The sequence below is a fragment of the Hordeum vulgare genome, chromosome 4H (assembly GCF_904849725.1).
Source record: "Hordeum vulgare subsp. vulgare chromosome 4H, MorexV3_pseudomolecules_assembly, whole genome shotgun sequence".
Lineage (NCBI taxonomy): Eukaryota > Viridiplantae > Streptophyta > Magnoliopsida > Poales > Poaceae > Hordeum > Hordeum vulgare.
In genome coordinates, this window is record NC_058521.1 from 602,280,653 (window position 1) to 602,302,412 (window position 21,760).

The 21,760-nt window shown below is 44.6% G+C and overlaps 2 protein-coding genes across 2 annotated transcripts; both read right to left on the minus strand.

The window, feature by feature from the left end:
- Window positions 1-1,150: 1,150 nt before the first annotated feature.
- Window positions 1,151-1,959, minus strand: LOC123449971 (cortical cell-delineating protein-like). Its single transcript, XM_045127358.1, has one exon. The coding sequence runs from the start codon at window positions 1,896-1,898 to the stop codon at window positions 1,419-1,421; it is 480 nt and encodes a 159-aa protein (XP_044983293.1). The 5' UTR covers window positions 1,899-1,959; the 3' UTR covers window positions 1,151-1,418.
- Window positions 1,960-19,520: 17,561 nt separating this feature from the next.
- On the minus strand, window positions 19,521-20,281 carry LOC123449972 (cortical cell-delineating protein-like). The gene has a single exon (XM_045127360.1). It carries the CDS (start codon window positions 20,217-20,219, stop codon window positions 19,800-19,802), a length of 420 nt encoding a protein of 139 aa, XP_044983295.1. The 5' UTR covers window positions 20,220-20,281; the 3' UTR covers window positions 19,521-19,799.
- Between the last annotated feature and the right edge of the window lie 1,479 nt (window positions 20,282-21,760).

The following is a 21,760-nucleotide window of genomic DNA, read 5'->3' on the forward strand; positions in this document are numbered from 1 at the left end:
GGAAATATTTACAGTTCAGTTTATCAACCCCATCATCACATTATCCACACCATTCTTCTGTTTCGATGGTTCCATGGTTCTTTGTCGTGCTGCCTAAGCTTTCAAAAAGGACATGCCAGTTGCGTTACTAGCAATTAAGAAAACTACAATGCTGATTGCCAAAAGGCACATTACCAAACATTCGTAGAGACACATCTGGACGTGTCCGGAGATAGATGGTCGCAGCGCCAGGCGTGGAGCAGCGAGGGCATTGACCTTGGGCTTAATTAGTGACTGAACCCTTCATTGGCTATAGGTACAACAAAATTATTTGGCATTGTACTCCCTCCGTCTCGGTGCGTTAGGCATCTTACGAAAATTAAATAATCTCAAAACACTAAGTCACATTATAGTACTAGTTGCATGCATATTAATTAGACCACATCTATTACTTCAAGGATCAATGCATGTAATTTACGCGGCACGTTTTTTGAATTTGAATAAGTCTTTTAATTAATAACACATTTTTAGTTGAGAAAGGAACAGTGTGATTGGCTTCCTCTGTAATTTAATTTCTTTTTCTACCCAATTTCTGAATGTCTAGGTTGAAGTGCACCTTCTAAAATGTCTAATGCATCAAAACGGAGGGAGTACTACACTGTAGATAGGCTGTTTGCCTATGGCGGGGCTTCAACCTAGCGTCGCTGCTGGCCGGCGGGCGCTTGTCATCTAACCATGCATGTTCATCAAATGTTTGCCCATTGTTCAATAAAGAGAGAGGAGAGAGATCAGAGGGAGAGGAAAACGTGGATTTGTGGTGGGTTCGAGGCTGAATTGGCGTGTCCGCAGCCTGTCCAGACTCCACCAAAGGCTCCCCTAGGTTTGATGCCGATTTATGAAAATTCGGAGGTCTAGACCGCCTGACCTACTATCCTCGAAAAAATTGGTAACCGCCATTGGATGATAATTTTTTTTGCTAATACTGCCGGTCCGGAGCCCGGACATTTGGAGGCAATTTCATGAGGAGGTGTCATTAGTATCTCGCAAAATGGAAAGAAGGGAGGCCCCATGATTACAAAGGAGATGTAGCCAATGCATGCGAAAATGTGTGGATCTACCCAAAAAAAAAAGTGTGGATCTGATCATGATACATATATATCACAGGCCTAGCTAACACAACTTGAACAAACTTTTTATTCCACGTACGTATACAAGTATGTATACATTTTTACAAATATGCGAATCATCTAGATACCATAACGTACGGGATACAATGATCGATGACTAGCTTAGTACATAGCGAGTGCAAGAAAGAAAACTAATATAAGCATGCATGCAATGCATGCATGCACGGGTGACGAGCCGACGACTACACATGCACATGCATGCACATATATAAGTATAACACATATGCATGATCGATCGATGTATCCATGGATTTAGCTGGGGCAGGTGAAGTCGGCGGGGCAGGTCTTGCCGCACTGGTTGAGGAGAAGCACGAGGTCGACGGGGACGTTGAGCTTGATGCCGAGAACGTTGGCCTTGATGGCGGTGCAGAGGCACACGGCGGCGTCTAGGTCGGCGAGGCCGCTGAGAAGCGGGCAGCACTGCTCGTTCGTCGGCACGCCGAGCTTGAGCTTCAGCAGGTTCAGTACGTTGGCGCACGCGCTCAGCTTCAACGTGTTGATGGAGCAGGTTCCGCCGCCGCCACCGGTCGTCGGCGGGGTTGTTGGTACTGGGACCGCCGGTGGGGGCACGGCGATCGGTGGGGTTGGTACTGGGACGGCCGGCGGGGGCACGGCGATCGGCGGCGTTGGGACTGGAACGGACGGAGTGTTGCCGCACGACCCGCAACCGTGCGAGGATCCCACGAGGACCAGGCTCAGGGCGAGGAAGAGGGCGAGCTTGGAGGGCGCCATTGCTATGAAGCTAGTAGCTACCTAGAGTGTACTGGCTCGTAGCTGAGCTAGGTCTATCGGCTTTGTTAGCTTGGGATGCTTTTTCTGGGGTTGCTTGGGGTGGTATTTATAGGCCGGGGTGCAGCGCACAAGTGCAACTGCATCGTTCATGTCATGATCATTTGACTCTTGCCGCAATTTGCAAAATCAGAATATGCGCAACCACCACTAGTAGTACACAGTTGTAGGATGGTACGTGTCTAGTGTCTGCCATTACTGGAGCTTAACTCGTTTGCTAACGAACAGAATCACGGTAGCTTTTCCTCAAAAAAATTGACACTAAAATATAGTCTGAACAACCCTAATATATAGTAAAGATAAGCAATACTATACATGACTGACAATTGGTATATATCAGTCAGCGCTTCGAGCTGGCCTAACCTGATCTTCAGGTCATGAGAGACAAATAGGAGATCATTAAGTTTGTACGGTTTCATTTCATGTGGCCATGCACATGCATGCTACTACATCCGATCCTAAATATAAGTCTTTCTAAAGCTTCTACTAGAAAACCACATATGGATGTATATAGACATACTATAGAGGGTAGATTAACTCATTTTGCTTCGTATGTAGTCACTTAGTAAGATCTCTTAAAAGACTTATATTTAAAAACGTAGGGAGTAGTACTACGAGGTACCAGAGCAAGAGATATCTACTACTTCTACGTCTATAAGTTTCGTGCTTTGGTTTATTATATATTGGATTTTTTTCTCCCATGGATTGTACGCATGCATGCATGGACGAGTACGCTATAACTAGCTGTAAGGCATCTTCAATGTGAACTCTTAAACCCTGCATCCGGACCACACGGTCCGGACTGAAAAGGCATCCAACGCGGATTTGTATTGGTTCACCAAGCAATCTGAGCTTATTTTTTTTGTAAATTGAAAACAACCATGAGGCTTAACCGACCTGAATCATCCAAAGCCCTCATTCCTTATCCGCGTGCATTCCCGCCTGGTGCCAGCTGCCTGCATTCATGTCGTTGTAGAGCGGTCGCTCCACATTAAAGCCGGCACAGAGCGGATGCGACCTCTCACTGACACTTTTGCCTGTTCGTGTCCAAGTTTTTCGTTCTCTTTATTAAATTTGTGCTTCCACTTCAGTTTGGCAATCACAAGGAAACTCAAATTGTATGAAAAAGAAGGCTCTCTGCTGAAAAAACTTAGTTCGGTCACCAATATAGGCACTTATAATTGGCAGGCAAAATTATGGGCACAATTTGAACCTTTGAATTGAACATCTGAATTTATTTATGTACTTACCACTGGTGGAAAAACAGGCTTCCGTCCAGCCCCATAAGTCGCGAAGCTGTAGGAACCGCGACTAATGGGACCTTTAGTCGCGGTTCTGGAGGTGAACCGCGACCAAAGGCCTGGGCCCAGGGCGCTCGGTGGCCAGCTGGTGCACGTGAGGGGCTTTAGTCGCGGTTGGCCAGGACAACCGCGACTAAAGGCCTTCGGGCACCTTTAGTCACGGTTTGCCAGGCCAACCGCAACTAAAGCCCCTCCCCTATATATACCCATCCAGCAGCCAACACTTAGCCATTTAGAGCCATTCTCTTCACACTTAGGGTTTAGGTTTGCTTTTGGTTCCTCTTATGCACATAAGGTGTTTGATGAAATGCCCCAAGAGCATGAAACAAACATGACATGAAGTGTTGGAGCCACACTCCTCGATCGCGGTTAGCAACTTGATGAACCTTTGATGTGTCATTGATAAAATATGCATGTGTGTAGTTCATTGTTTAATTTATATTGTTTGTAGCTAGTTAGTTTAACAAATGCATGATGGTTAATTATATATTTTATATTATAATAATGCAGATGAATCGGCAATGGATGTACGTTAACCGACTCTCCGGCGAGTTCACTACGGGTTTGAAAGATTTCCTCGTAGTGGCTAATGCGAACAAGCGGGGGGGTTTTGTTATGTGTCCATGTGTTAACTGTAAGAATCAGAAGGGTTACTCTTCCTCAAGAGATGTTCACATGCATCTGCTTCGGCACGGTTTCATGCCAAGCTATAATTGTTGGACCAAGCATGGAGAAAGAGGGGTTATAATGGAAGAAGATGAAGAAGGGGATGATTTCATCGATGAAAGCTATCTTGCTCATTTCGGTGATACTTTCATGGAGGATGCTGAAGGTGAAGGGGAAGGTGAAGAAGAGGCACGTGATGATCCCGTTGATGATCTTGGTCGGACCATTGCTGATGCACGGAGACGCTGCGAAACTGAAAAGGAGAGGGAGAATTTGGATCGCATGTTAGAGGATCACAGAAAGGCGCTGTACCCCGGATGCGATGATGGTCTGAAAAAGCTGGGCTGCACACTGGATTTGCTGAAATGGAAGGCAGAGGCAGGTGTAGCTGACTCGGCATTTGAAAACTTGCTGAAAATGTTGAAGAATATGTTTCCAAAGGATAACGAGTTGCCCACCAGTACGTACGAAGCAAAGAAGGTTGTCTGCCCTCTAGGTTTAGAGGTTCTGAAGATACACGCATGCATCAACGACTGCATCCTCTACCGCGGTGAATACGAGAATTTGAATGAATGCCCGGTATGCACTGCATTGCGTTATAAGATCAGAGGCGATGACCCTGGTGACGATGTTGAGGGCCAGAAACCCAGGAAGAGGGTTCCCGCCAAGGTGATGTGGTATGCTCCTATAATACCACGGTTGAAACGTCTGTTCAGGAACAAAGAGCATGCCAAGTTGTTGCGATGGCACAAAGAGGACCGTAAGTCGGACGGGGAGTTGAGACATACCGCAGATGGAACGCAATGGAGAAAGATCGACAGATGGTTCAAAGATTTTGCAGCTGACGCAAGGAACATAAGATTTGCTCTAAGTACGGATGGCATGAATCCTTTTGGCAAGCAGAGCTCCAGCCATAGCACCTGGCCCGTGACTCTATGCATCTACAACCTTCCTCCTTGGTTTTGCATGAAGCGGAAGTTCATTATGATGCCAGTGCTCATCCAAGGTCCGAAGCAACCCGGCAACGACATCGATGTGTACCTAAGGCCATTAGTTGATGAACTTTTACAGCTGTGGGGTGGTGTCCGTGTGTGGGATGAGCACAAACAAGAGGAATTTGACCTACGAGCGTTGCTTTTCGTAACCATCAACGATTGGCCTGCTCTTAGTAACCTTTCGGGACTGTCAAATAAGGGATACAATGCATGCACGCACTGCTTACATGAGACTGAAAGTGTACATTTGCCAAATTGTAAGAAGAACATGTACCTTGGGCATCGTCGATTTCTTTCGAAAATTCATCCAGTAAGAAAGAAAGGCAAGCATTACAACGGCAAGGCAGATCACCGGCCGAAGCCTGCGGAACGCACTGGTGCTGAGGTATTTGATATGGTCAAGGATTTGAAAGTCATCTTTGGAAAGGGTCCTGGCGGACAATCAGTTCCGAAGGGAGCTGACGGGCACGCAGCCATGTGGAAGAAGAAATCTATATTCTGGGAGCTAGAATATTGGAAAGTCCTAGATGTCCGCTCTGCAATCGACGTGATGCACGTTACGAAGAATATTTGCGTGAACCTCCTAAGCTTCTTGGGCGTGTATGGGAAGACAAATGATACAAAGGAAGCACGGCAGGACCAGCAACGTTTGAAAGACCCTGATGACCGGCATCCGGAATGGTTTCAAGGTCGTGCCAGCTACGCTCTGACCAAAGAAGAGAAGGTCATCTTTTTTGAATGCCTGAGCAGTATGAAGGTCCCGTCTGGATTCTCGTCCAATATAAAGGGAATAATAAACATGGCGGAGAAAAAGTTCCAAAACCTGAAGTCTCACGACTGCCACGTGATTATGACGCAATTGCTTCCGATTGCTTTGAGGGGGCTCCTGCCGGAAAATGTTCGAGTAGCCATTGTGAAGCTATGTGCATTCCTCAATGCAATCTCTCAGAAGGTAATCAATCCAGAAGTTCTACCACGGTTACAGAACGATGTGATCCAATGTCTTGTCAGTTTCGAGTTGGTGTTCCCGCCATCCTTCTTCAATATTATGACGCACCTCCTGGTTCACCTAGTCGAAGAGATTTTCGTTCTCGGTCCTGTATTTCTACACAATATGTTCCCCTTCGAGAGGTTCATGGGAGTATTAAAGAAATATGTTCGTAACCGTGCTAGGCCAGAAGGAAGCATCGCCAAGGGCTATGGAAATGAGGAGGTAATTGAGTTTTGTGTTGACTTTGTTCCTGACCTTAAGCCGATTGGTCTTCCTCGATCGCGGCACGAGGGGAGACTAAGTGGAAAAGGCACGATCGGAAGGAAATCAACGATATGTATGGACGGCCATTCTCTGACTGAAGCACACCACACTGTACTGACCAATTCCAGCTTGGTGGCTCCGTACTTTGAGAAACACAAGAATATTTTACGCTCTGACAACCCGGGGAAGCCTGAATCCTGGATTAGGAAGGCCCACATGGAGACTTTCGGCAGTTGGTTGAGAAAACATTTAATGAATGACAATGATGTTGTAGATCAGCTGTACATGTTGGCCAAGACACCATCTTCGACTATAACGACTTTCCAAGGGTACGAGATAAATGGGAATACATTTTACACGATCGCCCAAGATAAAAAGAGCACCAACCAAAACAGTGGTGTCCGCTTTGATGCAGCAACCGAGAATGGGCAAGAGGTCACATATTATGGTTACATAGAGGAGATATGGGAACTTGACTATGGACCCTCCTTTAAGGTCCCTTTGTTCCGGTGCAAATGGTTCAAGCTAACAGGAGGTGGGGTAAAGGTGGACCAGCAATACGGAATGACAATGGTGGATTTCAACAATCTTGGTTACCTTGACGAACCATTCGTCCTAGCGAAAGATGTCGCTCAGGTTTTCTATGTGAAGGACATGAGTAGCAAACCGAGGAAACGGAAAGATAAGAAAACGATCAGTACATCATGCGATGATCCAAAGCGCCACATTGTTCTTTCAGGGAAAAGAAACATCGTGGGAGTGGAGGACAAGACAGACATGTCAGAAGATTATAATATGTTTGCTGAAATTCCGCCCTTCAGAGTGAACACCGACCCAAGCATTAAGTTAAATGATGAGGATGCTCCATGGATACGGCACAATCGTAAGCAAGCAGGGACACAAGGGAAGAAATGATGTGTAATAATTTATTGTACCAAACTTTGTTGAATGGATCATGTGAATTATATTACCCGTGATGTGTTTGGTGTCCATTTTCGAATGATTCGAGATACCACTGATGATACATGAAATTTGGAGTGATTTAGTCATACTCCTGCCTAGGCGTATAATATGCATACTCGTAGTCTTCATAGCCGCCGTCGTCGTTGTACTGGTAGTCGTCGCCTTCTAAGTTGCCGCCGTCGTCGTCGCTGCTGTCGTCGCTGTCGTCGGGCGGCGCTCGTGGCTCGAACTGAGGGTAGCGCAGGCGGGGGATATCGCCGGCCGTGATGTAGTCCATGACGCTCTGCAGAGTCCGGCCGTACCACCATAGCCGACGGCCGGCCTCGTGTAAGTTCCCAGGAGGCAGACCGTCCTCCTCATACCTGGCGAGCGCCCTCTCACGCCGATTGATGAAGAAGGCGTCCCAAGTATGCTGGTTATCGGGATGCCAGCGGGGATTCATCCGCTGCTCCGGCGTGAGGTCGAGGTAGTAGTGGTTCGTGATGGCCGCCCGGCGCGCAGTACCCTGAGGGACGGGAGGGACCGGCACGCCGCCGGCGCTTAGGCTCCAGCCGGTGGGGACGCGGTAGCCCGGTGGACAAGGGTAGTTCGAGGCGCAAAGCTCCTCCACCTGCTGGTAGGTTAGAGTGGGTGCGGTGGAAGCCATGAGAGAGTGATGAGAGATTGTAGAGATGTGATAATGCTGGCCAAGCCGGGCTACATATATGTAGTGAGAAATGGCGGGAAAAATGGGAGCGGGAAGACAGGAGGCGGGAAGACAGGAGGCGGGAAGACAGGAGGCGGGAAGACAGGAGGCGGGAAGAAAGTGGCGGGAAGAAAGAGGCGGGAAGACAGGGAAGAAATGGCGGATTTTTCTGTCCCGTTTTAGGCAGATTCAATGTATTGTCTCTATGCATATTTTTCCTACGAAAATATGCTTAGAAAACAGAAAATAAAATGTTTGAAGTTTCTATAAAAGCAATGATGATTTTTCTGAAAAGAAAAAGATAAAAGGTTCTGAAAATAAAAGAAGATTTGGGGGGGGCCTTTAGTCGCGGTTGGTCTGGCAAACCGCGACTAAAGGTTACCCTTTAGTCGCGGGTCGCCTCCCCAACCACGACTAAAGGGGGGGGGGGCGCGGGAACGCAAAAAACCCGCCAAAAACCCTTTAGTCGCGGTTGGGGAGGCGACCCGCGACTAAAGGGTACCTTTAGTCGCGGGTCTCGTCCCCAACCGCGACTAAAGGGGGGGCTATAAATACAAGTGCGGGTCGCCTCCCCTGCCGCCGTCTTCTCCATCTCTCTCGTCTTCTCCGATTCCAACCGTCGCGCGCGCGCCGAAGGCCTGCCGCCGCCGTCGCCCTCGCCCTCGTCGACGCCGCCCGCCGTCGCCCTCGCCGTCGTCGCCGCCCGCCGTCGCCCTCGCCCGCGACTAAAGGGTTCACCCCTATCCTTTCATCTTTCCCGCGCCGCGCCCGCCTTCCTCGCTTCCTGTCGCCGCCTTCCTCGCTTCCTCCGCTCGAAGCATTGCGCTCGTCGCTGCGCTCATAGCCGCCCTCGTCCCCGCGCCCATCGATGCCGACAGGGCTCGCAGAAAAAGAACGTCTTGGAAGAACGTCTTGGAAGAACGTCTTGGAAGAAAAAGAACGTCTTGGAAGAACGTCTTGGAAGAACGTCTTGGAAGAAAAAGAACGTCTTGGAAGAACGTCTTGGAAGAACGTCTTGGAAGAAAAAGAACGTCTTGGAAGAACGTCTTGGAAGAAAAAGAACGTCTTGGAAGAAAAAGAACGTCTTGGAAGAACGTCTTGGAAGAAAAAGAACAGAGACTATCTATTTAAAAGTTTCATCGAATATAAAAAGTTTCATCGAATATGAAAAAGAACAGAGACTATCAAATATGAAAAAGTTTCATCGAATATAAAAAATTATTTCAAGTTACTTTATTTGTGTAGTTTAAATTATGTGTGGGATCAATTGTGAGTATCAAAAAATCAACAGAAAACCAAGAAGAGAGGGAGTCATGGGACGAAAAAACAAAGGGAGTAGGAGAGGCAACGGAACCAACTCCTCTTTTAATAATGAGATACTTACGAAAAAGATAGTCTAGTTTTTTAACTACAATTATTTAGGAACAAAGAAAGTATTTTCTTTTATGATTAAAAACTAGCAAATGAACCAGCGAATCGGCGGTCGGCCAGTGCAAAGCTGAAGCAGCAGGTTCACGGTCAAAAACTCTAGTTAAAACTTTTTCATGTGTCGGATATTCAGCCACAGCGGTCGGGAAGACTATGCAAGAACAAAGAAAAAGAAATAAAGAAAGGGAGGTCATCACTTCATCTTGAGAATAGAAGACGTCGGGAAGAAAACGCTCAGTTGATGCGACCGCTAGCTCTACCGCGACACCCTCTCCCACCCCTTCCTCGCCCCCTCCTTTTGCCACCGCCCTTTCGCCACCGCCACCGCCACCGCCCCCCTTCTTCACTTAATTAATTTGTTTTTACTACATGTTTTCAGGACTGACATAATGGCGGACGATAGAGCTGACCCGATTATGGACAACTATGATCCGGACGGTGAAGCACATATGTTCGGCATCATAAACGGCGATATTCTATATGTGCCGACCGGAGAAGAAGAAGATGATATCTCTTCTTATCTGAACCTTGACGGTGAAGATGAAGGGCGCCGTCAGCAAGATGATGCCGAACAAACGTCGATAAACGACGATCTTCAAATGGAAGTAGCAACCACCTCCGGCGCCGAGGTATATATATACATTGAGCCTCTGGTGATACAAACTAACTGATTTGAATAAATATGTGTGTACTAACGCGCGCGACTCTCTTTCTTATTTTAGCCCTCGGCCGGATCGTCGAAACAATCGAGTACGTCGTCAAAGCGTGGCGCAACCAAGACGATGAAACAAGGAGAAACATGCACCATCGAGGTTGTTGACAGTGCAACCGGCAGGCCGCTGGAGCCCCACAAGAACGCCACCAAGTTTGTCAGCCAATGCGGAGCCGTTGTTAGAGACAACGTCTCGATCACCGTCCAGGAGTGGAATGAGCCAAAGAAGGCACGAATTGCTGCAGGTTTCACTTTTGTCGATAAGAGAACAAAAAAAGATTGCTTCAAGAAGCTTATGGAACATTTCGTTCTACCTCCGGAATACAACAAATTCGATGAGGAGGGTAACAAGATTGAGGAAAACAAGGAGAGGAGGAGGCTAGTCAAACAGTTCGCTCTTCATAAGATGGCCGACGCATTCCGGAAATTCAAGCAAAATCTAGCCCATGACTTTGTCAAGCAGAACAAGACTCCGGATTTCAAAGGACAATATGAGAAACTGAAACATGATTGGCCAGAATTTGTGAAGCAAAAGAAATCGGAGCAGTTCATTCAAATATCGAAAAAAATAAGGAAAATGCGGCTAAGAAGGAGTACAATCATATTATGGGGCCAGGAGGGTATCGCATTTTGTTGCCTAGGTTGGAGAAGATGGAGAACGAGCTGAGGGCGCGAGGAATCCGTCCAGGTACGGAGGGATGGGACCCAAGGGCCAAAAGCTGGTGGTACGGGCATGGGGGAACGCTGAACCCAGAGAGAGGGGAGTGTGTTTACCGGGGCAAATTAATTAAACCCACCCAAGCCCTTATTGACGCAATGAGGGATGCTCAAGAGGGGAAGATCAAGTTCAACAGAGAGAACGACGCGCTGACAAAAGCCCTCGGGAATCCTGAACACGGAGGACGTGTACGAGGCATGGGGCACATTCCGTGGAAAATAGGGTTCCCCCAGAACGATGACCCGTACGGTTACAGAAGCCGTAAGAGAAAGATGGATCGGGAAGCAGATGTTGTGGCGCGGTTGGCATCGGAAATGGATGTGATGAAGAAAACCATGAGTGTACTAGTAGCCGAAAGAGATGCAGCTCGGGTGCAGCATGAAGATCATCCAGCGGATCTCGGAAGCCAGCAGCGGAGAAGCAGCGTGGCTTCCACGGAGGCCCCACCGGCTGGTGCAGATGCACCGACGATCGAAATTAATGCACCGGAGCCTCTGGTGGTCGAAATTACTGCACCGGAGCCTCTGGTGGTCGAAATTACTGCACCGGAGCCTCCTCGCTACCCCGTGGACGATATAAAGGAGATGAAAGAATGTCATCTGTATTATCCTATCGGGAACATGTCCATGAAGGTAGCCATCGGCAGTGCTTTACCATGTTTACCTGGAGCACTCCACCACAACAACCCCATTCAAGATGGCTATGCTCGTGTCACGGTGGAGGACATAGTCCAAGGGTTTGAGGACCTGGAGATTGACATTGCTACACCTGAAGGGGAGAAAAGACTTGGAGATGTCAAGCGCCATTTCATTCTATGGCAAAAGAAGTTTATCAAGTTTCCAGGCGAGGCGCCAAGGACAACAAGTCCACCCCCCTACGGTGGTGGTGGTGGCGGTGGCGGTGGTGGTGGTGGTGGTGGTGGTGGCGGTTCACCTACACCTCCGTCACGTCAGCCAACGCCCCCCAGTCCACAACGTCCGGCGGGTGATCAGATGCCGCCCCCCAGTCCTCGTCCGGCGGGTGATCAGACGCCGCCCCCCAATCCACCTCCGGCAAAGAAGCAGAAGCAGAAGCAGTCCTGGATTATTAACCCGGACCCTTATGTACCTAAGACCACAAAGGTACTGGAGCCATCACTGAAGCCTCTCCCCACAAGTCCTTGGGAACGTAGTGCCGAGGAAGTCGACGCGGCCGCGGCTGCTGATTTGGAGAAATGGAAGGCGGACTGCAAGAAGAAAAGAGAGCCCGAGCCCAAGCCAGTATTTTCTGATGAGCAAAAGAAGTGGGCTAAGTCATTTTTGAGCACACCGTCCCAAGCCGCGAAGAATCTGCGTGACGACTATGCACGTGAACTTCGCAGGCAGGCACTCATGTTCAAGGAGAACAAAGAGCGGGAGAAGGCCGAAAGTAAAAAAAGCGGGAAACAAGTTGCCCAGCTCGGGGAACAAAGTAAACAATCGATTGCCCCGCTTATAGTGGAAGCCGCCGGTCCGGATGCCCCCGAGATCATACAAGCTGCGGCAGCACAGGGATTGACTGCAACGAGTGCCAGAGAACAAGCGGCCAACTTAGGTATTACTCTTCGTGAACTGTTAGGCCTTGATGAGGCGCCAGTGAAGGAGGTAGTAATTACATATGTCAAGAATGGGCCTCTCGTCGAGCCTGCGCAGGAAAAGGATCTACCTCCACAAATGAAAGGTCTGCTGAAATGGTACAAGGGTTACATAAAAAATAAAAACGCCAAAGATTATATTTATGCGGAAGTTAGACATGAGCATCACTTCAAACATTACTATGTACAAATTGAACTGAGTGAATTGTTCCAGCTTTTCAATCTGCGCGATCTCGACAAATCTATCATCAGTTGCTACGTTCTGTAAGTGATTTATTTCTACCCCATCTCGTTCATATTGCCTGCACTATATATATGTCCTAACTATATTGTTGTGTCCGCTATTATACATGCAGAATGAAGATTAAGGAATGCAGAGTAAGGAACATCCATGATGTTGGGTTCATTGACCCACACATCGTTAATGGACATGTGTTGGAGCATCACCCCGCCGACATGGAGGCAGACCTGTGGCAGTTTCTTACAAAGCAGGAACTCAAAAGTGATATTCTATTTCCTTACCATTTTGGGTGAGTGTTTCTGTCTTGAGCACATTCTCTTTTGTTTACTCCATGCATGGTATGTGGCCGGCTAATCGATGAGTTATGCATGACGTACTGTGCATGTATCGTGTCCGCAGGTTCCACTGGATTCTGCTAGTAATTAAAGTTAACACCTCAGAATGTCTCGTCCACGACTCTCTGAATATGGATCCAAAGCTTTGGGGCGGCATGAGAAGAATGCTGCAGAAGTAATTATTTTCATTCATTTGCGCTCTATATCGATCGGCCTATTTCGTTCATTTCCTAATATCAAGTAACTAATAACTCTCTTGTTCATTTAATTTTCTTTGCCTCGTAGGGTTTGGAGACGGTTCGTAGATACAAAGGTCGGTGAATTCAAAAAAGAGCTAGAATTCAAAAGGTCAAAGCCTAAGAATGCTGGGGATATTCAGCCAGCGGGGACCAATCTATGTGGATACTATGTCTGTGAGATGATCCGGAGATACACCTCTGAGCGGGTTCCGAGTGATACCAATGCTCAGAGGAATAACCTCCGGATGATGCTTAGTCCAGAAGCTCGCTTCCGACCACTTCAAGAGGAACTAGCTGGATGGTTCAGCAGGGAAGTCCTCCATCCTAAAGGAGAACACCATTACGAGGACGTAGAACTTTATATGCATTAAATTATGTATGGAAACTTGTTCAAAATTGTATATGGTCATCCGATGATATTGAATATATATTGTATATTCCTCTTGAATTCTTTTTGGTTCTAATTTCAAATTTGTTTGAAATTGTACATTCATATGCATGTATGTAGTACCGTAGAATATATGAAATTCCTTCAAAATTAAAATAAAGCACAAAAGAAATAAAACAATACAAATTAAACAGAAAACAGGTTTAGGGGGGGGGGGGCGCGCGCGCTAAAACCCTAAACCTGTGGCGGCCTTTAGTCGCGGTTGGCCAGAAGAACCGCGACTAAAGGTCCTCCGCCCCGACGGCCGCCTGGCGCCCACGTGGACGGGCCTTTAGTCGCGGTTCTTAAGAAACCGCGACTAAAGGTGGGGGGCTTTAGTCGCGCTTAGTTGGTCGCGGTTGCGCAACCGCGACTAATGGCAGTTGCGAACCGCGACCAAAGGCCTTTTTTCCACCAGTGTACGATGGAATAACTGTAGCTGTTTGTAGCATTATTGTAATGAGTAAACGTGATTAAACCACATGAATCAGTCTGGCTCAATGCTGGTCTAGTGGCAAGAACATGCAAATACATCAACTTAGTATGCTTTTAACATATACTCCTACCTCATAAAAAACCGTGCCCTTTGTCATATGAAATATCACATGCATGCATATGACTATATTTGTTGAACATGACAACATGGGCACAAGTGTAGAAGAGACGGTGTGCGGCCCACCATCACCACATGTCTGCGTAATTGCAAGTTAGTGTGTGGATTTTTCGATAAAGGACAATTTATTACATACAACGGCTAACCATTTCACCCGGCCTGGCAATGTGTGGATGGTGGTGTACCATTACTGCAGGAATGTCTAGCAGTGACATACACATAAAGCTCAGTACTGTCGGGCAAGGCTCTCAAGGACGTCCGCCACTGACCAGTCACCACTTGTAATACGACATCAATGGCGTGCCCCCGCCTGCCAGTGGTACGTACCTAGCAGTGGCGAGCATTTTCTAACACCCGCCACTAGTGACGAGCTCTTCTCGATGCCTGCCACTGCTAATAATTTAAGGAATTAAAACAAATAGACAGACTATACTACGTATATATGACTTCACAATACATGTCATGTAATACAAGGTGTTCATACATACATACACATCATACACGGATTATAATATATTCATACATCATGATTGATTTACAATCATGTCCGAAGAGAAAACCATCACACATGATAAATTAAAGAACACTAGATAATTGTTATCATACAAGCTAAAAAACTCATATCATTCTAGCATATAACAAGTAGTAGCTGTGACACACTCCTCTCTCCTAGGTAAAATTGTATAAAACAAGTAAACCCCTCAATCTCCGTATTGGAGAATAAAGACCCCCCTGTCTCCAATATGTGGTCTGCGCACATCCACGTGTTCTCCAATTGTTTGTTTGCGTGCATTAATTGTTTTGGTCCATCCTTTGATGTTGATGCGTCCATCGGTCGAAGAAATCGAGTATGCACTAGAAAAAGACACAGCCGGACTTGGCGGTAATTAAGCTAACAATATGCATGTTACCTCCCATGAACAACAGGTCAGGCACAACATCCTTCGGCAACTTCTATTGAAGAACATAATAGTAACATAACTATCAATGAAGTTTTGTCTAAGAATAATGTATGTGAAAGATGGACTAATGACACAACTGTAAAAAAAATCTAATGATGCTATGCGCATAGATGTTACCATGGTTCAACACGTGGACTAGTCGCATGTTTCTAGTATAATTATTGGCAATTAGATGATTGCTCTTAAAAATCTCAACATCATTAATAAATGAGACAAGATATTTTTTCTCCTCACAAGTTAGCTCTTGGCCATAAATGTAGTACATCTTGTCTATTGCATTCCTTGTATTTCTTTGAGCAACGAAATAAGCCGTCAATAAGAAATAAACAACTTTAATACGAATGAATACCAACCTTTTTTAAATAAACAATATAAATTACGTAAAAACCGAATTTGATAAATTTACATAGAGGTAGAACTGGAATCATGTCCACATCCACCCAAATTTCGATATTATCTTTAGGATCGTCTTCACCACCAATATCAAAGGTTATTTTCATATCCTCCTCAAATCCGTAGGCCTTGCACAATGCTCTCCAATTTGACCAACCAAAATGGGAGTAATTTACTCCATTGTAGAGCTTAACATCAAAAGTGAAACCATGTTTCATCCTGAGGTAATATTTGTTCATCTCCATATGCTCCCTATCTTCAAAGCTGAGATTGTCTAAGACATACGGTCTTGCATAGCATGGGATGCACTAGTAAAATTGTAGATAACCAAAATAACACGTTTAAAACCCCACAAGTCAAATGCTTAATTACATACTTGTCATCGTAACATATCGTCTCGTATTTGAAGCACTCTTTCAGTGTGAGGGTGAAGCGCGTACCGTTTTCCAGGTGAGGTCTATCGCACGTACCCTCGTCGGAGGAGCAGTAATCACACTCTAGGATCCTATCATCTTCAGACATATCCTGTGTTTATAATTCATATATTGAAAAACAAATGGCAAATACGAGGAACTCAACACAACTCAGCACGGATGGAGTTTCGGTCTGTCGAGGATTAATTCCTTGAAAAACTCTCATCTCTCACAATGATATGGTGGTGTACTTGTTGGGCACTCCCTCGCAATGATATGGTGGTGTATTCCAGCCTAAACGTCCTACTAAACGGAACAGAAGCCTGCGCGTCTTCTCTCGGGTATTCTGTTTCCTCCACGGATGTATATGTGTAACATGTTGTAACTCATCCAACACAGTGAGATCAATTCAATTGTTCAACTGCGACAGCTCCCCACCGACCTTGCACAAGAGCTTGTCAGCTTGCAGCAGCCGTTGCGCATCCGATGGTTCAGAGCAAAATGAGCGATGCAACAACGGCGTGGGTTTCCGTCCCTAGAGATCTGCTACAGATGCATGCACGCATGTAGTAGTACACTAGCTATTAGGTCAAATATAGCGTCTCCATTCTGTGGCCAATGGAGACCTTTTTATTCTTCGTTTCCCACTATCGATCGGGAGCCATAGCTAGCTGTACGTACGTTCAGTTACTGATTCTCTGGACGAATCTGCTTCCCATTTCACGCGTCAATCAGCCGTTATCAGGTGATTGCTAGCTTATCGTTTACCTCCAATCCATGGAACATGCAAGTTGATCGACCATATATTCATGCAAGTAGTGGTCTCGAAATCTGTGCGGTGCATGAATTCTACCATATATTCCTGGTCAGAATTATTCTCTTTCCATGTAGTTTTGTATGGTTGCTCAAGTGTTCACAGGGATATATATAATTATCTTTCCATGTCGGCAGTCTTGCCTAGTTAGCAGGATACATATATGCACGCCGATCTCCATCAGTTCGGCAGAGAAGCTCTAGATATCTAGCTGTACACATGATCGAGAGATGTACTAGGATATTAATAATGTGGATGCCTCCAAAACTTGCTCTCTCTAGCTGCTTGAATTTCCCATATGTGTACAAAAATTGAGTGAATTCGACTGCTACAAGAAGAGGTAATTTCAAGACTATGACCCTAACTAGAGAGTTGACAATTTGAGAGCCAAGAAAGGGAGTGCGTGCCCGTATCGGATCGATATTTAACTTACATGACAGACCGTAAACTGGCCTTACAAGAACTGATGTATTTCATCAGGATCATCAGCCAGAAAACCGAGTTCATCAGCTCCGATCCGGTGGCTAATCTTGGTGGTTTGCGCTGCGATGCTTGTTTTGGCCCTAGTGGCATTGTATCGAATCTTTTCAACTGCCTTCTTTTCCGTTTTTATTTTTGCAAACCTCGGAACTAGTAGCTTTATATATCATTTTCATGACATTTTGTTGTCTCAAATTTGAATACGAGAATGAAGAGTAAAAACAAATATTCTTTATTGTATTTTAGTATTATCTAGTTGCAAATATTTAAAGAATATAATTATTATTTCCCATGCATGTTGAGCGAACTAAAGTTAGTGAGGTTGATGAAATGGGATTTTCTTATTGTTTATAATTTACATGTCCCATGCATGTGAAGAGAATAGAGGTCGTGATGTTGATGAGGTGACATGCGTGCATGTTGAGATAAATAAAGTAGTAGGGATCAACTAAGTATACATGATACATGAGAGTGCAAGAATACAATTCATTTCGGTCAATAATATCATGTAACTAGATAACATAATTATAGGTAGCATTTGTATGCTGGTATAATTTCGAATTGATCAAATAGGTAAACGAGGTAGACTATTTTGTAACACATGATCCCGAGACTGATGAAGCTAAGGTCGGATTAAGACGTCATTGGTAGTTGCGAAGAAAATTGCTCCCCATTTGGAAATAGATGTTCTTCTATAAATACCAAAGTGAGTCTTGAACAAGTTTAATACACAGAATGTATGGGAAGTATTAGTGTTGGTTAGATGAAAATAATATCATTAGATTTGCTGTAATTTCTCTATTATATTACAATCTGTAAAATTTGACCAACATATTCGTAAAGTTGCATGTTGAAGACGTACCCATTCCTAAAAGACATGTATATTCAAATGATGTGAGTACATTGACTATCTGGAAAAAAATGATTGGTTGGCACTTGACCTGAATTTCACACAAATTTTAGTGATACAGAACTTCCTTGGAAGTTTTTTACAAGGATAGTAATTCATTCATCCAAAAGGACTATGTAGGATATTGTTCTACATAATTTCATCATTCATTTTTTTCAAATTTTCTCGACTCATAGCCAGCTAAAGAGAACCACAAATTATATGCTAATATAAGCATAATGCTCAAGATAAATATGTATGCATATGTTTAATGCATACATTCTTATGTATCAATATATTTGGATATCATATGATTCATATTTGTTGATGATTTCCGATATATGGGTACCCCAGGAAGTTAAGTGCTTCTTCCTTCCTTGATTTAGCTAACAGTACATCGTGAAATACGTCCATTGGAGTTGTACATTCATGTGTGTATATAGAGTACATCTCGTTTTAAACCAGGTAGTGTGATTTTCGAGGAGCAATTTTTTTTTCAGACACTCCGACCCAGGTTTTAGCTTGAACTGTTGCGTGAGACCATATTGTGAAAATGATCGAGTCAGGCATTAAATCTTGTTCATTGTGAATTATGAAGCTAAAATCTGATTCAAAATGCCACAATGATACATATTTTGGTCAAAGTTTTGCAATATCATGGTTCAAATAATATTTACTAGTGTTAACATTGAAATGTTTACAGTTCACTTTATTTATTCCTTCATTACGTTATCCACACGTGCAAGAGCATCCCCTGCTCCCACCCACACACACCATCCTTCCGACGACTGATCTATGGTTCTTGATGGTGCGGTGTAAACTTAAAAAGAGGCGCGCCAAGCATACATTCTGCTTTCTCCATTCCTAAATATTTGTCTTTTTAAAGATTCAACTACGGACTACATACGGATCAAAATAAGTAAACTTATATTCTAAATTATGTCTATATACATCCGTATGTAGTCCGTAATGAAATTTTTAAAAAGACAAATATTTAAAAACGGAGGGAGTATATGTAGCTGCGATGAGAAACAAAATATAGCCGGACGTGGCAAGCTTAAAAACGTTACGACGCTTTTGTAACTGATAAAAGAAAAGAAAAGATGCCACAATGAGAAACATGAAGTAGCCGCGAATGCATGTGAAAGAGTAATGCTACACCTACAAAGGCTTACTTAAAGATTTTACGTACAAACTGATGTGTAAGATTGTGATTGGTAATTGAGGCTGAAAATCAGGGGGGAAAGAAGAGTTAGTTTGAAAGGTTAAGTAAACATTTGTAAGTTTTTGTAGGTCTAGCATTATTGCATGTGAAAAGCCGTGGATCTGATCATGCTTCATATTATCATGTGTGCGTACGTGTACGTACAAAATATACAAGCTGGCACATCACGGATCGAGTTAACGCAACCTGAACACCCATGGGGAAAAAACACAACCTGAACAAAGTTTTTATTCCACGTACATATATCCTTTTACAAATACTTGAATCATGCATTTAGACCATAACGGGAAATGGTAAACTCAAGCATGCATGCACGAGCGAGGGAGCCCATGCATGCACGCGACAGACAAATACATGAACTGGAAAACCAGAAAATATATAGGTGCATGCGTATAACAGAAAATATGCTAATTACAGTACGACGATGACGACAATGACGACGATGAAGGTCTAACATGCATGGTTTGTGATGGATAGATCAGCTGGGGCAGGTGAAGTCGGCGGGGCAGGTCTTGCCGCACTGGTTGAGGAGGAGCACGAGGTCGACGGGCACGTTGAGCTTGATGCCGAGGACGTTGGCCTTGATGGCGGTGCAGAGGCACACGGCGGCGTCTAGGTCGGCGAGGCCGCTGAGAAGCGGGCAGCACTGCTCGTTCGTCGGCACGCCGAGTTTGAGCTTCAGCAGGTTCAGCACGTTGGCGCATACCTTGAGCTTCAGCGTGTCGATTGAGCAGGTGCCACCCCCGCCGCCGGTCGAAGGCGGAGACGGCACGGGAACTGGCGGGGGCGGGCTTGGGACTGGGACCGGCGGTGTGTTGCCGCACGATCCGCAGCCATGCACGGCCACGAGGACGGCCAGGTTCGTGGCGAGGAGGAGGGCGAGCTTGGACGGCGCCATTGCTAGTAGCTAGCTAGAGTGTACTGGCTTGTGGCTGAGCGCTAGGTGGGCTTTGCTAGCTTGGGATGCTTTTCCTGGGTTGCTTGGGGTGGTATTTATAGCTAGGCCAGGGTGTAGCGTGCAAGTGCAAGTGCGTCGTTCATGTCATGATCAATCGAGTTTGACTCTTGCCGTTATTTGCAAACATTATTTGCCACCTACTAGTACTAAATTGTAATCGTAGGATATTACGTGCGTACGTTGGAGCTTAACACGTTACCTAATTTCCAAGTACTCCTATATGCTTGCATCTATGTTTGATTGGTCCAAAAATTCGACAATAATATAGAAAGGAGACATGATATTCTAGCGTGCACCGGATAATCCTGCAGATGGATCCACCGTCCACCATTGTTTTGAAATTTGTGTTATGTAGTTCTCTGGTTCTGACAAATTTGTCTTTGTTTTAGCGTGTTACGTTAGGTCTTCCTCTCATTCTAAGGTGTATCATAGTGTTTCATTGTGCAACAAACTCGATCTAAATTAGTGTACCCTTATTTGTTTTTTTGATACACTTCGAAATAAAAATAAAAATAAAAATACATGAAACAAGATAAGTTCTGACAGGAATAAAAAAGTAGCATGAACATCTCAAAGCAACGCATGGACGATGGGTAGAAAAGCATTCTTCTAGAAGACACACATAGTATATGACAATCGAAATATATCTGGCAGAGCTACCAGCTGGCATAACCTGATCTTGAGGATCACTAGAGACAAATTTAGGACATTGTTATGTCGGTTTTTATTCCATGTAGCCATAAAAATGCATGCTACTACCAGCGCAGGAAATGTCTACTTTGTATTGGTTATCATCCTACCAGGGCAGGAGTCAATTACACTACAAGTGCTTGAACTTGGTAAGCAAAGTCAGTCAAGTGCTAAAACTTGCGGCATACATTGAACCGGTGACAGAACTTGGCTTGGACGTGCATCTGCAGCGCTAATCACTTTTTTATACATATAACATGTTGACGAGGCATATGAACATGGCGTGGAATCCAATATACCAGCGACAGGAAAAGCAGGGATGGACGTGCGACCTAGGTTTTTGCGAAAAACTCCCTAATGACCCAAATGGGCCTTAAATGGACTGTAATGACCTTGGCTCATATTTACCATATCATGTTTTTAGTTGATATATACCATTATAATTCATATTACTATTAAAATTACATAACATTTTTTAAATAATGCTTATATATATTTTATAATTAGATTAACAGTATGTTTACTAATAATATTTCTCGTAAGGTAAGTACATGAATATTTACCTTAATGCATGAATATAGCCTAAAAATACAATAATAGTTTTTGAATACAATAAAAATATATGATTTTTATTATAATTTGCGAGAATTATTATAATTCATAAATATTATTTTAACTATAGAAATATTTCTAAAAATAATTTAATATTTGATAGGATGAGATTGACGTTCTTCTAAATAAGAACAATTTTTAGAATTATGTGAACAATATTTTAGATAAAATAATTAGAA